The following is an 18497-nucleotide window of genomic DNA, read 5'->3' as shown; positions in this document are numbered from 1 at the left end:
GTGTGTACACTTTTGGTGACTGTGATATCTTACAGAGCAAAGACACCAGTACCAGTCACACCCTGAATAACAAGCTGACCATGCAAGCAACATTCTCGCCACTTCCAAATAGCGGTACTAGATGCTGGTCATGCTTTCCTGAGATATTCTCTCTTATCTGAGGGAGGTGTTCATTTCCGCCCAAGGTCTGCGATACAGCACAACTCAACATGCTCTCATTCCGTATACGTCCCAGGCGCCGCCTTGCCCAACTCCGAGACGCACCGTGAGGCAGTTCGTAATGTCCAACCTAGGCGCCCAACCTCATTGCCGCCCACCTCGTCATGTCAGCATCCACAGTGCTGCGCCGCACTACCAACTCCATCTTGCGGTGTCATGTTTCATGATCCATATTTTGGTTCGCGCCGATAGATATGGACGGCATAAACGGGGACCTAATGGGCGACCTGATGGGCGACTGGCGAGGCGGTTAGCACAGGATCCGTAGCTATTTGTAGGCTCCTTGACAGGGGTAGTGCATGGAGAAGTGCTGATCGTGAGGCGCGCTGTGGGTGCTGCTGGTAGGTGGTGTTGTTGGTATAAGCCTTGAGCGTTTGGGATTGGTGCAGTGTTTGTTTTCTGGAATCTTGCTTGTGATAGATGCTGTCACTCAAGAGACATGTTTCTGCTGAAAAAGTCTTTGCTTGCGACCTTCTTGGACACCACTGTCTCCCAGGTGTCTCAAGAGGCTGCACTGGAGCTACTAGATACCTGGCTGATGTGTACTTTTAGACCCAAGGAGTCGTTGGGCAGCTGCCCAAACCGGTCCGAACACACTGAAGCGGAAACCCCGTACTGGCAGTTCTCACAGCCTTGAGCGGTGCTCGATGTGCTTGCTGGACGTTCTACGAGCACACTGTATAGCGATAGCAATGTAGGAGCTGAGCCACAAGAGATGACCTCTGGTTCAAGACAATCGGTGAACAGCCAACGCGAGCGCGAATCGTCCCTCTCATCACCATGGACAATTGGATAGCGTTTCTCGGGCAACGAAGTAACTCTACACCAACCCAGACAGTCGGGAGATGGACCGAGTCAGGAGGATGCGAACCAAGATGAACCACGGCAGCAAGCGATTGTGGCTGACAGTGTGCAAAAGAATTCGGCTGCCGGCGATGTGTACCAACTAGGCGCAGCATGGTGAGACCGCTTGCTGAACTTACCACACGGTCGTCGCCAAAGTAAGCTCGTCTGACGGTCTTGTCTCGCATGTGCATCCCGTCGAGATGTCAGGACATGGGCATCCAGAGATCCGACTTCCACCCTGCTGTTCTCCAAGCGGTCAACGTGCCAAGTCGAACCTGACCAAGCCTCAGGATCGGTTACAAAGTGACAGACGATCATGCAGTACTGTCGAAGGCCCACTCATGTTTCTTCGCCTCAAGGCCATGAATAGAGCGTCTGGACTTGTGCTCGCGAGACTTGCCGCTCGTGCAGCAAGTAGTCAGCCTGTGGAATGATGTCGCAAGATCCATCTGCCTGGGCTTGTCTACCGTGCCGTTACAGTTTCGACGGGCTGGCCCATGCGTCTCGTGTAAAGCTGCGAAACGGTTGGGGTCTGATCGTGCCCATTCCGGGTCGAGTAGCTAGTGTGAATTACAAGTAGACGGCACTTGAGATTGCAGGTGGACGTGAAAGAGGAAAGTCACAGCTGAGGATCGTTGACCGACTATTGTTGAGCGTATTGAACGAAGAGTACTCGTACGCCGGAGTACGTGCATGCGTTGGACGTAACACACATCTGGCGCCAGTAGGAATATCGTGAGTGCATCATTCGTCAGCAAGCTTGCCATTCATGTGGAACCTCAAGGTCTGGAAGCAGCGCAAGAAGCGCTTGGTCTGCCGCACCAGAGATGATTGTTGGCCCATAGCGCTGATGGAGCCGTCTGTCCTTGGCTCGGACGGCGCCACGTTGCGTATGCTGTGGGTGATCACGATGGCTGCAGACTGGTTGATTGGACCAGGGCGTAGTGTCCCTTGCTCGAACGGTTGTCGTTAGTTGGAAGAGGTGCAGATGGAGATGGCGATGGCGGGGCGTCGAGGGGCATATCGATAACGATAGCCTGGCTTGGAAGATGGGACAGGTGGCAGCCGTGATGAGGGCGAAGCAAAGTGAAGGGCTGGTGTGTGCCAACCAGAGACAAGCAAAGCAGCGGTGAAGGGTGTACCTAGTCTGACAGCAACGACTCCGCTGCTTGTGGGGAGGGCCTGTCCAGCCCGTTACCCACCGGTGTATGCAGGCCCTGAATCGAGGCGACCACTTCGCACCTCAGGCGCACGATGAGCTGGGCAGCGGCAGTCGAGCAGGCGGCCAGAGGAAAAGAAACTTGGACAAACGAGCCTTTGCGCCGCTTCCGTGCAGCAGATGGCTGTTGAGAAGATTGCGTTGAGCTGATGAGAGCGGCAAATGGAGTGCATGCATCGTCTGGACGACCAAGGACGAACCGCTCGCTAGGCAGACCAAGCTGTGGGCTCGACAACATGTTCATGGAACCAGTGCCGTTCAAGGCGTGATGCATGCGCCAGCGTGACAGAGGTTGCCGGTAGCAATTTCGCTCAGATGTGATCGTCGGTCCCCTTCGCTCACAGACTCCCGTTCGCAACTTTTAGCTACGGGAAGGCCAGCTTGGCTGATCAGTGCGTGTGCACGGATGACGGCGGAGAGCAAAAAGAAGAGAAAAACGATGCAGGTTCTTCGACGGCTGCCTTCGCTCGCGCATGTCCCGTAGTCTGGCCCCGACCCTAGTGGAGACGGTCTCTCTGCGGACAAGCGCGGTCGTGTACCTTGCCAACGGGTGGGCGATACGAGGCGACGAAGCCCGTTCTGTGCTCGATCCTGGGCGCCTTCCAGACCTCACCATGGCTGTCAGACACGGTGCCGGTGCTGCTGGTGCTGCTGCCTGCCACAGGCGAAGCAGTTCTCTGCGAGGTTGGCGCCACGGACATTGCGCAATCGTTTCTCGTTTCTGCTTGCGAATCAGACAACGAGGCCGGTGTGAGAGAGTGAGAGGGCTGGCGAGGCGGTGACTCCCAGGTCACAAGACCGTCAGTCGAATGAAACAAGTGGTTGGCTCCCTCCACACCCAACATTGTGACTGGCTGCATATCCTAAATAATCTCCGACATCATTCGCCAGGCGTGAAGGTCTGGAAAAGCCAGCGGCTTCTGGCGCGCCACTTGCGCCAGGCGGCCAATGGAAGGCACGAAGGCTTGTCTTGGAGGGGGGGGGGCGTTAGTCAGCGGCGATTGACAATATATTGGGAGGCCAATGGGCGGTTAGGCACATGTAGGGCGACGCCCAGCACGACAAGGTTTCGAACTTTGGACGAGTGGTGGGTGGTGGCTGCGTGCCAATCGGGCCCCAACTGCCATGTGTCATCGCCAACGCTTTTTGGCGCTGCAAATGTTCGAGCCAGCTCGGCCTTGTTCAACAATTGCGGGAACCAAATTGGAGGGCAGCGATGGTGGGAAGCGCACCGCCCGCGAGCGCGTTGCTCCACCAACACGAAACCCAAAGCAGCCCTGGGCAGGGTGGCAGGCGACCGTCATCAATGCCGTCTTTGAAGTTTGAGCACACCCTGTCGGCGTCGGCGCCAGCGTCGACGGGCAGAAGATCAAACAGAAACTTTCGCGTTCCAAGCTCCGCCGCAGGCGTTGCAGGATCGTCGACGGTGCCGGCCGGATGCGTCACAGTGCACCTCGACATGGACACGCAGCCAGCGAGGGCAGAGGCTATCGAACGCCGGCCGTGCACGCTGCGCGCTGTGCACACGAGACGTCGTAAGCTTTCGCGAGCTTGACCACGTCTCCCACCCGCGCTAACCGGCTGCGGCATCGTTTTCGATCCTCAGCCTTCTGGTTGGGGCGAGGCGCGCTTGTTTTTGACCGTGGCTGTCCGCACACACTCGTCAGGGGCAACGAATCATGGCAGCCAGTGTCGTGTGCAACGCGAGGCTTGGACAAGATCGCTGTCGTCGCCCTTTGAAAACGTCTTCTTCCTGTGGGCTGACGAGCGCTTGTGCAGGCTCCAGAGGACAAAGCACGGAGAGGGAGTGGTCCGGTGCAGTGCACTCGCTCACTGCACTGCACTGCACTGCCGCCACACACGGCGCCGGTCCGCTGCCCATCTGGCGCATCGTCTGCTGCACCCTCTCGCTCTGGTGCCTCGAACCTGCTGCAATTCGAGCGTCAAACCCCAGACTGCGCGTGTGTTGAGCCGTCGTGGGTGTGTCACCGTGGCCCTAGTGACGCGCTGCTGATTCGCTGCTGCCCACAGCCGCCCAGCGGGCTGTGGACTCAGAGGCATGATTCACCTGAGTCAAGAACAAGGCCTCGGTGGCTGCATGACCGTCGCCACTAGAGCGCACACGGTAAAGACGGACTCACACTGCCCTCCCTCACTTTTGCCTCCCTGCACGCTAGTGGGTCTTCAGTGTTTTAGTGCGCGCCCGTCTGCGTGCCGGCCATGGCATGCGTCGCTGATGGACTGCAGCCGGCCTGTAGGCCCATCCTTCTTCGTCATAGCGCCGCTCCCAGGCTCATCCTTCCCTATATTTACGGAAAACTGGGGCGTCTCATAAGCCAATAGCTGACAGGGCCCTCCTCTGCGCGCAATCTTTATCACTGCTGCCCAGCCGTGCTCGCTGAACATACATCATATCCCGCCTCATACCCGGCCACCACCCATCCACCGGCTCGAACACACCCACCACCACTACCACCACTACTGCTGCTGCTACTACTACTTCTACTACCCGCTCCTACACGTTCCTTGCCAAAAGTCAAACGTACTACATCGTTGCTCTCTCCGCCCTTCCAACACCTCCACCACATCCTCTTTCCCTTACCTCTTCTGCCCCAGGTCACCCGACCTAACCGTGTTTGGATAACTATACCGTACTGCTCTTGCTGCAACTGCTCAAACCCCTTGGATCCTTTCTTTTTCCCCAGGATTCACTTCTCCGTCCTCGAGGCCTTGACTGGACCTAGGAGGACTTTGCTACTCTCTCACTCGCAGCATGTACCCGTCGCCGCCCGCATCTCCCACCCCAAATGGATTCTGTGCGCCGGAAGACCGATTGGGCCAAATTCTCGCTGGTAGGCTGCAACTCACTGGCGTCCTCGGAGTGGGAGCGTATGGAGTCGTCTACACCGCCGTCGACATCCAGACCAACATTCCCTATGCTGTAAAGGCGCTTAACAAGATCGGCCTTGAGCCCCGTCAACGCAAGTTCCAGCAGCGAGAGATCCAGCTCCACCACCAAGCTAGCGCACACCCCAACGTTGTCTCTCTGGTCAAGATCATGGATGCTCCTGACTGCACCTACGTCGTTATCGAGTACTGCCCGGAAGGTGATCTTTTTTCAAACATCACTGAGCAGGGCAAGTTTGTCGGTAACGATGTCTGGGCCAAACGTGCTTTTCTTCAAATCCTCGATGCTGTTGAGTACTGCCACTCTATTGGAATCTACCACAGGGATCTCAAGCCTGAAAACGTCTTGGTCACCGACCAAGGCATGACCTGCAAGCTGGCCGATTTTGGACTGGCCACTACTGATCACGTTACCTCTGACTTTGGATGCGGCTCCACCTTTTACATGTCTCCCGGTAGGTTCAAGTAGCCCTTTGAGAATACGTTCGCATACTAATTCTAGCAGAGTGTCAAACTTCCGCGCCCAAGGCATACTCTTGCTATGCCTCGGCACCCAATGACGTCTGGAGCCTAGGAGTCATCCTCGTCAACCTCACCTGTGGACGCAATCCTTGGAAGCGTGCGTCTTCCGAGGACAGCACTTTCCGTGCTTTCATGAAAGACCCCACCTTCCTCAGGACTATCCTCCCTATCTCTTTGGAGCTTGATGCCATCCTGAGGCGCGTCTTTGATTTCAACCCTGCGAGGAGAGCCACTATCCCAGAGCTTAGGCAGATGATTTTGAACTGCCCCACTTTCACGGCCACAAAGTCGGTCGTCTCCACTCCTCTGCCCTCGCCTCCTCTCAGCCCTTACTACGAGTGCTATCAGCATGCTCCCGCTGTTCCTTCCATGGCTCCTTTGCCTGGCGCCGTGTACGCTCCGGCCTTCTACCCTCAGCACTCCACTTCGTCTGGAAGCTCCAACTCAGACAACGACTCTATGTTCTCTGCATGTTCGTCAGCGTCATCTTCCTCGTCCACATCTTCCTACCAGAACGTCTACAACGCTCCTACCCAGAAGTTCTCTTCTCGGGTTCCTCAGCAACAATACGTTTCTCCCCCTCCCACCAACAACTGGTTCCAGCCTTTCATCCACGCCGCCAACCTGGTCAAGCATGTGTCCTTCCAGCCCTCAATGATGGCTGCACCGGTCCACGTTCACTAGAGCGCCTTTCAAGGCCAATTCACGCCGAATACGCTTCTCTACGACGTTTTGTTTTCTTCCGGATTTTCAAAAGCTACGATGCCATGATAGCGGTGTTACTGTTTCCACGATAGGCGTTTACTGGCTCTCGATGTCTCATTTTAGAGCCTCCCGGACTTTGCCTTGCCCGGACCTAGACTTTCCATCAGCAAAATACGTTTAACTTTGGGAGCCGCAACCTTGACGGTGCGAAGCTCCCTTTCCCCTTGTATACACGTTTCGTTTTTTCTTTCAAAAATAAGGAGGAGTTGGCACAATCACGCATTTACACGGAGTTGCAATAAGACATGGGATCTTGACGCGGTTTGACCGTTACCACTTTTCGCTATTCAATCAAAGATACCAGGGCACAGCCCACACTGTACCGTAGCTAGCTCAACAACGAGGACGTCAACCTCGCCCCGCGGCATATCAGACACAAATCAAAAGATACAGAGGCATCGCAACGCCAGTTGCTGGTTGCCAAACACAAAAACTACAAGTGCCACATTGCATCCATATCCTCGTACTCATTTCACTCGATCCGGTCAGTCACTCAACGCCTCTGTTCCATTCAGCCGGTGTTCTCGCGTGGTCTGCCTGGAATCAACCTTGTGTCAACACGGAAAGAAATTACTGGCCAATCGCATTCATTCTCATCTAACACTCCACCAGACTGGGTGGCTGCACTTAGCCTGGACGTATGACGGACGACGGTTGCGGTAAGCTGGAATCCACCAGCAAGTCACCGGCCTCACTAAGCCCGAGGCTTGCATATCCCCATCCATGCTGAGAGTGTAGTCTGCAGTAGTTTCTCCCGACGGTGGTGAAGGATCACGTCGCCTGTGCATACAGAGAGATCTGCTCCTGTCTCGATTGAGCCAGACAACGTTCGTCTGACATCGAAGGAGTATTTGAGCAAAGTCGAGATCTGACGCATTCAGTGAATACTCGTTTCCGTAGTGTATGTTGAAGGCGCCTCGGTGCTGAAGTAGCTCTCTCGGCTGCACTCTATCGACCGCTTCAGCCCACGATTACACGTAGATGGCAGCCATCAAACCGTAGGTTTATTAAACACCGAGATTTGGCATGTCTCAAGATGCGCCCACGGACGAGCCACACGGCCCATCATCACTCGGCTGACTTTCACTCTCGGGTAATACTCCAACGTCCTTAAGCTTCAGCCCCCACGCCTGTCGTGTAATCTTGCCCAGACGAATCAAGAAACGTATACGCCTAACCGAAGCATAGCGTCTTCTGCGACGGAGTTGGCAAAAATTGACATTCGATGGGTCACGCCGCTCCGATTGTTTCTTTGAACGGTTGCCAGTTGCCGGATCGACGACACAATGAAAAGGACAGCCAAAGCGTGCCCCGTTCCGGTCAAACACGCGAGTTGGCAAATGCGCTTGTTGCAGTGTAGCCGAGTGCGGACTGGCGACCCACTAGTGCCAAGTGGCAATCATCACGACCCTGCTTGCAGCTGCCCTTGTTGCCCTTGCCCTTGTCAAAGAAATGCCTCACCTCACATCTGCAACCTTCTCCGTTCTCGTGCGCAGCGCCCACGAGATGTCATTTGCGCCACACTGAGCTACTCTCAGTTGGTGCGCCGAGCAGGCGCAAGGATCCGCCCTTATACTGGATGCTGCTAGTGGTAGGGAACACTACCAAAGGTTCATTGATTTCCACTTTCGCAAGGCTGATCTCTGGCTTTAAGTTGAGACTTGTCGATCTCGCAATATTGATTTCCTTTTCTTGTAGGCTGTCGAGAGACGGTAGGTTCACCTGTCTCTCCTTTCCTTCTTCCTTGTTCTGGAGACCGACAGTGCGTATCCTTGTCTTACTTTCCCAGGCATGGCAGGTTACCAACTAGGAGTTCCTCAAAAGCGTTCCACAAGCATCTCTCACGACACCTCGCCTTCGCATAGATTGCATATCAGCAAACTTGTGGGTAATGGAGAGCTGCATTCATGATGCTGTTCCATCCGGGTACACACAGTCGAGCTTTGTCCACCATGTCAAGCTTCGTGGCTGCCTGCATGTGTTACCGTATCACGGTATCACAATATCACAAGGACTCCTCGGGTTCAATACTGGCCCAGCCTCGACGGTTGTTGTGTTGCGGCCGCTTTGTTGACCACCGCGCATGCAACTCTGATTTCCCTTTTCTCTCCGAGACTCTTCTCGTGCATCGCAGTAGTCAAAGCACGGATTGTGACGCACGGTTCCACGACGTCGTCTGCCTTCGCGCTCTTACCGTGGCTATCCATTTGGTCTGCTTGTTCAGCTTGCCTGCTTGAACGGTGCTTTCGAGACGATCAGGAATTCCAAGTGCGACACCAAATCATGTTTCTAGGAACCGCCAGGGTAAACACCGCAACACAAGACGACCCTAACACAGTTTCATACAGGTATGGCTGCAGACCTCTCGCTGTGGACTCTGGATGACCGAAACGCCTGCATCACCTTGACTCAGCCCACCACGTGCTCAGAGGTCTGTCGGCAAGCTCCTCCCAACCCAAGCATCACACAACAGTAGCAGCCTCCGCCCTTGCAGTACCACGACTCGCCACTCCTGCGTGTCACTCCGAGACACTCCCGACGAACCTCACACGATATGCTCCTCGTGGTACTACAACCTTAGCCGCAGGCTCTAGTGCGATGTTCCCCAGACGTGGCACGACAGGCGCCAATTGCCAGCGCACAACATACTCGCTCGATGGGTCCACTTGCTGTAAAGTGGACCCATTCGCTGCAAACACCACAGGGAACATTCGTCGCACAGCACTGTTTCTTTTGGGCTGGCTACAGCTCGACACTACTCGGGACATTTCTTTGCAAAACGTGCAGAGGCTTTTTTTGCTTTTTGCCGCCTGCAGCGCCCGCAGACGTCGTATAACGGGCCGAGGATGTCCTTGATCGGACTGGCAGCTTGTGCATGATCGAGTCTATCGGTTTGCCGCGGACGGTATGTGGATTCGACCGTTGGGATGGATGTTTCTGGCGTTTCCTTGGGCAGCAGACATGAATTTGCTCCCAGTATTGATTACCATACTACTTTGGCGAGTCAAGCTTCCAGGGGAAAGAAAAGTTGCTAGCTACACCGAATTGCACACATGTGATTGTGTCAACAAATGGACTGATGGCTAATGCTCTACGCTCTCACCTCGAGCTTCAGTTTCAGCGACGCGCCGAAGTCCTTCCCCACTTCCTTCCTTGACCGACCATGCTGAGGACATGCATCAACAGTTGCTCGATCCATTTCTTCCAAGTTCACCGCTAGTTCGACCATGGTCTTAATTCCCTCCAAAAGTACTTGTAACAGCCGTCTTACTCACATCTACGCTCCAGTCCGCGATCACACGAACAATCAGCGCGCTCTCTTTTCCCGACTCCCTCCACCACCCAAGCTCCCTCTTCGCATCGCTCATAAACTGCTGATGACCGCTCTCGTGCCTCTTCTAGTAGTAGTTGACATCTGCGAGTGGACACTTGACGTGCAGTAGAACCATCTTGCACCCCAGGTGTTTCAGAGGAGACATGCAGGTCTATCAAAGAATCCGATACACCTGGGAGGGGAACGAGCCACAGTGCAGGTAAAGCAAGTCAGCGAAAGGGATAAACGAAGGCGATATCTGTCTGTGTGGGCTTCGTGTCTGCACTAGTCTTTGTACAGGGACAGGTCGCGATAGACGAGAATCCTTCTCGGCACATCTCCTCGCGTCGCTGTGTTGGTCTACCGACTAACAAAACTGCGTCGAGTATGTAACTCTCCGTGGACTTCTGATTCGTGGGTGTTGGGATGGTGTGGTGGTGGGGGTCAGGTACTCGCGATCCATCACAAGAGCGAGATGGAAGCTGGTGGGTTGTGAAGAATCCAGAGAAGGGTATCGGCGCCGGTAGCTGCCAAGTCCAACAGAACCGCCGCGTCATCGCAAGCGGAAGTGTGGAGGTTCCATGCTACGGGATTTGAACGCGCGAGAGGAAAGCACAGGGGATTCCCACGGCGGATGGAATCACGTGCTAGACAGATGTATTGCTGGTAGTAACTGCTTTGGTCTTGCTTTACTACCTTGTTCAATCAAACACTGTTCCTCTTTCACGCCCTTCTCTTCGTTCACTTTCCTGTTTCTACTCGCGATACCACTCCCCAGAACGTCCACCGGCTATGAACGCAGATCGAAAGCACATGCTCAGCAGAGCTAGGGAAAAGCCTGCTGTAACAACCGCAGCAAGATCCCAACGTCCACGGCTCTGAATCGGTTAGTAGGCACACTGACTAGTGTTGGAGTTGGATGTGCTGTAGAGGTCGATGTGCTCGTTGTACCCTGATCTTTTGAGACTGTCAGACCAGGAAAAGATACACGCAGAGTGATTTCAAGGCACAAGTCTCCTGGAATCTGAATGGCGAAGGAACTGAGCAGAATCGATCCTAGGCTCATGACGGCGAAACCGAAGGGGGATGGACCGGTCTTCGTGATCAGGAGAGCTGGAGGGAAATGACCGTAGTCTTGATTGCACGATGGTGATGCCAATGATGACATCCGTGGACGTAGAGTAGGTAGTGAAGGACAGTAGAATCGTGAGCTGAAAAGGTCCCTATCAGTCTCCAGCTTTGCAGGAAGCGGGGCTGCCACCAATGCTGTAACGTGCATGAAGAGCGCCGAGAACCGGACGGGGAGCCATGTTTTGAGCATAGCTCTAGGAGGAGGGAGTCTCGAGATGATCACAGTACCGCGAAGCTCCATGTCGGCGAGGTCCAGGCGGGTGACTAGGACCTCGTGTGAAGGCGAAAGGCGCTGAAGGCCTCGACAGCCTCCTTAGTGATGGCATTACTCGTTCTGCTATAGTATGGAGGGTACCGACCCTCACCGAGTAGAAGGAATTTGACTGGATATCTCGCAACGCACTATACAATACATGCATGCAACCTTCACTGCGGAAACAGCAGCGCGACCATTATCCGTGTAGCTGCAAAGGCGCCCTTCGTGCGCAGGAGTGCACTGAACGTCTCTGGAATCTTACGAAATGCCTCGCTCGCATCAGCCTCCTGCCATACGGTAGGCACAGCACATTCCATGTCCACACTCGACTCCGCCTCACCAGTCCAGTCGAACGTAATACGCCAATTGATTTTTAGCAGAACGTGTTCGTCTTGCAGAACGAACATGTCTCGTCCCAGGTGTCGACTCAGATCTTTTCGCGAGAGTACGGAAGACTTCGTGTTGGTTGCTAGTGTATGTTTCTTGTCTGTGACTAAATGCCCTGGGACAAGTCGAGCGAATGCTTCTTCGCATCGATGCCAGTAGTTGGCGCGCTTCGTTGCAATGTTCCAGAAAGAGTCTATGGCCCAGCAGGCATTACCTAGATCCTTCTCTTTCGCTTTTGTACGCATAAAATTACCCAGCTCACGCTCAGCCCAGGACGGCAGACGGAGGATGTGCATATCGATGACTTCGTTGCTTAAACAATCAATGTTGACAGCCAGTTGTGCAGTGAGGAGCTTCTGAGGGCCACTTATTTCGATCGTGTGCTTCTGATGGACACGAGTAGAGGTTGGAAAGACCTTACCTCGCGGGAGGCCAAGTTGTGTGGAGAACTTGAAGGATGTGAACATCTCAAGATATGGCAAAAAGTCTGAAACGTCTAATGGCCGATGTGAGGGAACTGGCTTGTTTGGATGCTTCTGCTTCGGTGGAGGTATGGTTAAGCTCGAAAATGGCAGGAAAGAGCACAGGAGACTTGACACCGGTGTCGGCCGTTCAATTTCTGCATCTGCTCCGCTGACCTTGGTGACGAACTTGCTGCGATCATGTCAGTATCTGGGTTAGGCGCAGAAGAACAAGTGGAAATAGTCACATCAAATCTGTGCGCTGGGTAGGCAGCAGTACATCATCTACCTCACGTTGCTGCTCAGCTATAATCTCATCGGTACATCTCGACACTTGTGTTTCCAGCTCTTCAATCTCCTTTTGTAGCTGTGCCTTTAAATGCTTCCTCCTCTCGATCTCAGGGTCCGGGAGTGGTTTTCTGACTTTCTTCGACTGGTGAGGTCCTTCTATGCTCAAAACATCATCCCCAGGTCTAGTGAGCTGATTTTGTTGGTTTGAAGGTGCTTTTGCCAGAGGAGATCGCTTGAATACACTGGGTGCACGAGGCGGACGTTTGCTCGGCGAAGAGAACAGTATCCCTCGACGCGGCTCTTCCTGTCCTTCGAGTCCTCCCTGCGATGGGGTTGCAGGCAATTCTGACTCTTCCTCGCCCGCGTCTTCCGTCCCTTCTGGTGGGGTCCTATCTTCGCCGAGCACAAAAGCAAGTGCCTGCTTCCCCCGAGATCGGATATCATCGCGAGGCGGCGTGCGAGTCGGTAGTAAATTGGGGTAGTTGCGCGCAAGACTAGCTTTCGTAGGAGATGCAAAAGACGGCCGTCGTGGAGGCTTTCGTAGCGGGCTAGATGGAGCTTGCGATGGGGACGAGGTTCGTCTGCGTTTATGAGGTGGCTCGTTCATGACTACGACTGTAAATGGAGGAATAGGTTGTTTGGTGGTTATGTTGACAATCATGTCCTCGACGCGCCTCGACGCGTTTGTCCACCAGTCGGCGTTCGAGGCAGCGCTTGCCGAGGCCGCCGGTTCTTTGGCGCAAAATGACGTCTCGCCCATCCACGTTGCGCGCGCTTCCCATGGCACTCTTGACTACCTCTAGCATGTCATGATAGCGTTGAGCCTTCTTGTATATTGTTGCAGCTGGATTTTTTTCTTCGCCAAATCATGACCATAATACGACGTCCATTGGCGCTGCGGCGTTATGTTTGCACCCCTTGTGCAAAATCATGGGACCAAGCAAGATTAGGTTTGCAGAGCAGCGATCGGATACAGCGACGCTACAAGTATTATATAGCTCCAGCAGGAGAGCAAGCTCGGCCAATAACTGGTTTCTATGCAGGTAAGACAATCTGTCATGCTCTCACATGTGCATTGCTCACACTATATAGAAATGCTGAAGAAAGCCCCATCACAAGCCCCAACAGCTTCGAACGATATGTCAAACGATACAGCTCCTCCAGCCCCGTCGACTTCGCTGCCCAAAGATCCTCCGAAATCTCAGAAGGAAATCACGCTCGAAAGGGCCCGTACTGTCTTCGGTTCGAAGCCTGGTGTGCGCGAACGCAGGATCGAGATCGAAGCTGCCTCGAAGGAAGTTGCTGGTATTAGTGTGCCACCTAAGCCGACCGAGCCGGACAATTGCTGTATGTCAGGGTGCGTCAATTGTGTATGGGACATGTATCGCGACGAGATGGAGGAGTGGGCAGAGCAAAGCGCGAAAGCACGAGTAGCAATACAAGCTAGGAGAGAGAAGGCTGAAAGCAGCGATAGCATGGTTGCAGAGCAAGGATCTCCAAGCCGTGTTGCTGTTAGTATGGACGATGATGGTGGGGGGAGCGAGACGAACTGGACTGAGGGTTCGAGCGAAAACAGGTTGTTCGATGATATACCTGTGGGTATAAGAGAGTTTATGAAGACAGAGAAGAAATTGAAGCAGCGGCATAAGGTGGGGGAAACTCCAGCCTGAGTAGAGTAGCCCGCGCGTATACCCTTGAGAAGCAACTACGTCATCCTTCCGCATCAGTCCCAAACCCAGACGCCTGTAAGTCCCCGTGTGCTCCAATGCAATGCAATTGTGTGTGCCCACACCATCAGCTGTTCGTTCGGTATCTAGTCGTCGGCACCAACGTCAACACCCTGAGCCCGAAGGTCGGCTCGTGCCTCTTTGATTTGCGTCATCAATTCCGCATGCGCCTGCGGCACATCGTTGAAGGTGAAGACTCCCCAGCCGAGCTTGAAGAGGAGGTATGCGCCGAACGAAATGAGTGCCCAGAAGGGAATCTATTTCAGGTCAGCTTTGTCCATACCATTGAGGGGACTCTTGGCCTTACCACAGGAACAACCTCCTTCTGGAACTTCTCGGGGAAAGAGATGAGCTCCATGAACACCGCGAGGTAAAGCTGCGCATCGTTAGACATGGGTCCAGGGGTACTTGAACAGGAGGGGCCCGACGTACGGAGGTCAGGAGCATCGCAATGCTGATGGTCTGCTGTGCGCGCGTCATCTTGGCGATTGTTGGCTCCTTGTATCTTTTAAAGAGGGTATACGGTGAGTGTGGTGCAAGAGGCTTGGTGCTCGTCGTTGTGAAGTTGTTGTGTTCAGTGTCCAGATCTCCAGGCTCGAGGAAAGCGCTAAGGAGATCGCTGCCGGTTCGGGCATGGCTAGCCGGCTTTCACATCAGCCTCATGAACGGACTGTTGTCCTCCCCACTTTACGCCTCATTGACCCAACCTGAAGTACGTCCTTTGAGCTCGACTTAGATTGTAAGATAAATACACCACCGCGAGTGCAACTGTCAGCTTTGTTCTCTTGGGTATGAGTTCCTGAGCGTCGAGATTCGCCATAGGTTCCTGGTTCGATCTACATGATGTCCACAAATGGAGAACATCACACGGCCCTACCGGATGAAGTAGCGGCACTGTTCGAACTCGGTCCGGATGGTGCAAACAGCGTAGTCAGTTCGCTCAAGACGCTACTTGATAAGTTCACAAATACTTCCCACACCGAACCGGCAGAGGAAGGACTACAGCTGCTTGGTACAGCCGTGGGAAAGCAAAGTAGGCACAATGTTCTTTTGCAGGGATATTGTTGATTATTTATAGAGAACTGGCAGGACCCTTTCCGAGAAGCAGGTGTTCTTGACTATGTGCTACGCAACCTGGGCGATGTGAGCATACCGCTTGCGTTGCGCAAACAATATCTGCGCATAATTGGGAATTGCGTCGCTGATAACGGTAACTATAAAATACCTCCCCAGTTCAAGATCCTTGAAACTAAGAATGTCTGGAGACACAAATCGAGAAGTTGCCACTAAAGACATATCAAATATTGTCGATTGTCTACCGTCGGACGACCTGACACCGATCGCTCTCGCGGTCCTTTTTAACCTCTGCAATGATTTTGGTATGGACCTATCTGCAATTCTTTATTCACATGCTAACTCAAACAGACCCCGCTAAGGCTGCAGCTGCGGTCATCAGATTGGATTTCACTCTTTCTGGGTACCTTGCTGGACACCGCATACCGGACGCCGCACTTGACTACGCAACCGAACTTCTCACATGGACCACTGAAAAGCTCACAGCAGCCCAGTTCAACGACGATGTATCACTCGACACTTTCACCGATCTTCTGAAGGTGGCCCTGGATTACGACGAAGATCACTATCAGGAATATGTCGCTATCCTGGTCCATTATCTACAAGACCCTGAGTTCCAGGCCAAGGTCGCGACCCCGGAGCTACTCGGTGACCTCATAACTCTGATGCTGGACTTTGAGTCCCGTATCACACCGGAAGAGTCCGATGCCGTGTTCGAAGAGCTGGCCATTTCCAAGAGCACAGAGAAGACAGCATCGGATAGTACGAATGTACTCTTGGCAGCACAATTGATTGGAACGGTCTCAGCAGTTTCAGCCACCGATCCATTCGCACAACGATTTAGTATCAGGAGCCAAGTCATTGAGACCGTCAGGGCCAAATTATGTGCCTCAGCTTCACCATCTACAATTTGTGCCTGCGTCATGCTCGGCAACCTTGCCATGTCAGACGAAATCTGCACTGACATGGTCAAGATTATGGAGCTTCATCTTCCTTTGGCCAGCATCTTATCCTCAAGCAACAAACCCGCGCTCCTGTATGCTGCCGCAGGCTTCATGCGCCATCTCACATTCCCTGAAACGAACCGGGCACCACTGGCAGATGCTGGCCTTCTCCAGAACTGTACCGCATTACTCAAGCAAACAGATGCTGCTGTCCGCGGCGAAGCAGCAGCAATTATTGGCAAGCTCGTCACAGACAACTTGCACAACGTTATCAAGGTAGTCTGCGAGAAGGTTGGGGAAACAGTCATCCCGGATGCGCATCCCGTCGTAGGTCTGGAAGCTTCCTCTGAAACAACAGTCCTTCACCAGATTGTCGAGCAGGCACTCGCGCCCACAGGGCCGTTGCCTAGCACTGCAATGAAAAACCCTACAATCGAGCTCAGCCGGTCGATTGTGACGATCCTTCGATTCCTGGGAAGAACGATACCAGAAGACAATGTCGATGCAATTAGGGAACAGATGTACAAGGTTCCACTGATTGCTCGACCGTTGGCCAGACTCGTGCGCCAACGCTTCTATGCCGATGCAAGATCAGAAGGTCTGCTGGGTCTAGGGCTGATGGCGCAAACGCCCCGCGGTGCGAAGTTGGTGATTGAAGAAGTCAAAGAAGATAATGGGTTGCTCGAGGCTATCAAGGAGTTTGCTGAGGGCAAGGAAGGAGGAGCCGAACATCAGACTAGCTCAGCTTCGGGACGAGATTATCAGAATGCGGTTGTTCTACTGCAAGCACTGCAGAACAACTGGGTAAGTAACAGCTTACGATGAGTGAAGTCTCTGGCTGACACCATGCAGGATACAGAGGCCGATCCATCGCTCAAGGACCAGGTCCAAACATTGCAGGAAGCGCTCGGCAGAATGATGGTCCAGTGACCTAGAAAAATGGCGACGGGTGGCACGCATGAAGTCGAGGCTATGGGTGGTAAGATGAACGCGCCACGTCCTCGCCATCTATGGAAGTGGATCTAAAGACGGTATACAGCCAACCACGACTTGTTCATTTGCAACACGTAGGGTGCAACAGACAGCCGGCAAATAGCAATCGTCTGAATCGAAGTGAATCAGCAAGTGGCAATCTCAGCGCGTTGTGTAGAAGATGTGAGACGGGTGTAATCAAGTACGCTCTGATTGGTCAGTTCAGCATCATCAGGTCACTGCGTCGCTATGGAAGGGTCCAGGAACCATGGAACTGTGCAAGTGAGAGAAGCTATAAAGAAGGCATTGTTTGCTGTTCTCGAGATCGTTATCCAGTCCTCAATCTTCACTTCTACACTACACTCCATCTACTCCACTCTCCATCACGACCTCTTACCAACCGACCTTCAAGTCAACCACCACCAACACCACAACAATGGCCTGCTGCGGACGTAACAACGGCGAGTGCGTGTGCGCCAAGGAGGCAACTTGCTCGTGCGGCAAGCAGCCTGCTCTTCAGTGCAGTATGCCTCTCTTCCTCCATCCGCATCCTTCGTGTAATTACTGCTTTCGGTACCGTGTGCTCACGTGATCACTCTGCTAACGAATGGTTTCCAGACTGCAACAAGGCTGCCGACGAGAACAAGATGCCTACCAACACTTGCGCATGTGGAAAGAGAGCCGAGGGTATGCGTGTTCTGTGCACTGCATGCATAAACAGCATGCTGACTAGCATCTAGATTCCTGCACTTGCGGCCGCAGCGACAACAACGGCACCTCCAACCTGGAGACCGATTTCACCACCAAGAAATAAGCTTGTCGCTTTCAAGGTCTTAGGAGCAATGAAGTGGATTCGGGATTGAGCGAGCGTGCATGGGGAGATTCTCAGATGGAAGCTTGGCATACAAACGAGGGTTGAGCAGATGATGGCGTTTTGAGGGGTGCTTCATGGAATACAGTCTGCATCATGGCAGTAACGCGATTGCCCAAAGAGGCGGTCTCTTACACCGCACGCAATAATCAAAACACTTGAAAAGCCACACTGCTGCACTGTCGAGGTGATTTCCCTACTGGTGGTCCAGCCGTCTTGAGGCAGCCGTGAAGGGATTGTGGAGTTGGTCAGGTTGCACTGTGGCAGCCAAGCAAGTCGCAAAAAGGCACGATTGGAGTCGTCATGATCCGCCAATGCATTCCGCGAGTTGACAGACGCAACGTTGTGATTGATAGCTGTGAGGCGTCGGTGGTGTTCCAGGGTCTGCCCTGGCCGGAGGCTAGTGGCCGCTCTGCCTCCACCACGGGCACTGCGCGCATCTTGCATCCAGCCGCACAGCGGCCACCTGCAGCATGCAGAACATACATGGTTCCTGCCCTTCTCTCCAACACAATCTTGTCTTGCTCTAGGCTCCATGAGCGGCCCTCGCTTTCCGACATCCCCGACCCCTTTAGCGACCGCACGCCTGCTG

General features: G+C 53.7%; 8 protein-coding genes across 8 annotated transcripts, besides 4 other annotated features; 4 read left to right on the top strand and 4 right to left on the bottom strand.

Annotated features, from left to right (window-relative positions):
- Positions 1-2915: 2915 nt before the first annotated feature.
- Positions 2916-2943: a tandem repeat.
- A 1157-nt stretch (positions 2944-4100) lies between these two features.
- Positions 4101-4136: a tandem repeat.
- A 579-nt stretch (positions 4137-4715) lies between these two features.
- Positions 4716-4766: a tandem repeat.
- Positions 4747-4793: a tandem repeat.
- A 264-nt stretch (positions 4794-5057) lies between these two features.
- Positions 5058-6397, top strand: EKO05_0004976 (Serine/threonine protein kinase; the record flags this gene model as incomplete). Its single annotated transcript, XM_038939559.1, has 2 exons — positions 5058-5646; positions 5697-6397. The coding sequence occupies 2 exons, from the start codon at positions 5058-5060 to the stop codon at positions 6395-6397; spliced, it is 1290 nt and encodes a 429-aa protein (XP_038799516.1).
- A 2600-nt stretch (positions 6398-8997) lies between these two features.
- On the bottom strand, positions 8998-9246 carry EKO05_0004975 (uncharacterized protein; the record flags this gene model as incomplete). Its single annotated transcript, XM_059636500.1, has 1 exon — positions 8998-9246. One exon carries the CDS (start codon positions 9244-9246, stop codon positions 8998-9000), a length of 249 nt encoding a protein of 82 aa, XP_059492483.1.
- A 1371-nt stretch (positions 9247-10617) lies between these two features.
- Positions 10618-11163, bottom strand: EKO05_0004974 (uncharacterized protein; the record flags this gene model as incomplete). The annotated part of the gene is made up of 1 exon (XM_059636499.1): positions 10618-11163. The coding sequence occupies one exon, from the start codon at positions 11161-11163 to the stop codon at positions 10618-10620; it is 546 nt and encodes a 181-aa protein (XP_059492482.1).
- Positions 11164-11348: 185 nt separating this feature from the next.
- Positions 11349-13077, bottom strand: EKO05_0004973 (uncharacterized protein; the record flags this gene model as incomplete). Its single annotated transcript, XM_038939235.1, has 2 exons — positions 11349-12219; positions 12275-13077. The coding sequence occupies 2 exons, from the start codon at positions 13075-13077 to the stop codon at positions 11349-11351; spliced, it is 1674 nt and encodes a 557-aa protein (XP_038799515.1).
- Positions 13078-13185: 108 nt separating this feature from the next.
- On the top strand, positions 13186-13987 carry EKO05_0004972 (uncharacterized protein; the record flags this gene model as incomplete). The annotated part of the gene is made up of 2 exons (XM_038945704.2): positions 13186-13360; positions 13410-13987. 2 exons carry the CDS (start codon positions 13186-13188, stop codon positions 13985-13987), a joined length of 753 nt encoding a protein of 250 aa, XP_038799514.2.
- A 143-nt stretch (positions 13988-14130) lies between these two features.
- On the bottom strand, positions 14131-14524 carry EKO05_0004971 (uncharacterized protein; the record flags this gene model as incomplete). The annotated part of the gene is made up of 3 exons (XM_038939524.1): positions 14131-14301; positions 14352-14420; positions 14477-14524. 3 exons carry the CDS (start codon positions 14522-14524, stop codon positions 14131-14133), a joined length of 288 nt encoding a protein of 95 aa, XP_038799513.1.
- A 360-nt stretch (positions 14525-14884) lies between these two features.
- Positions 14885-16992, top strand: EKO05_0004970 (uncharacterized protein; the record flags this gene model as incomplete). Its single annotated transcript, XM_038939169.2, has 5 exons — positions 14885-15077; positions 15123-15254; positions 15310-15423; positions 15470-16866; positions 16915-16992. The coding sequence occupies 5 exons, from the start codon at positions 14885-14887 to the stop codon at positions 16990-16992; spliced, it is 1914 nt and encodes a 637-aa protein (XP_038799512.2).
- A 478-nt stretch (positions 16993-17470) lies between these two features.
- EKO05_0004969 (uncharacterized protein) lies at positions 17471-17848 on the top strand (the record flags this gene model as incomplete). Its single annotated transcript, XM_038939343.1, has 3 exons — positions 17471-17558; positions 17653-17721; positions 17775-17848. The coding sequence occupies 3 exons, from the start codon at positions 17471-17473 to the stop codon at positions 17846-17848; spliced, it is 231 nt and encodes a 76-aa protein (XP_038799511.1).
- Between the last annotated feature and the right edge of the window lie 649 nt (positions 17849-18497).

Source organism: Ascochyta rabiei, chromosome 7, assembly GCF_004011695.2.
Source record: "Ascochyta rabiei chromosome 7, complete sequence".
NCBI lineage: Eukaryota > Fungi > Ascomycota > Dothideomycetes > Pleosporales > Didymellaceae > Ascochyta > Ascochyta rabiei.
Note: the sequence above shows the minus strand (reverse complement) of the source record. Positions and strands in the feature narration are given on the sequence as shown.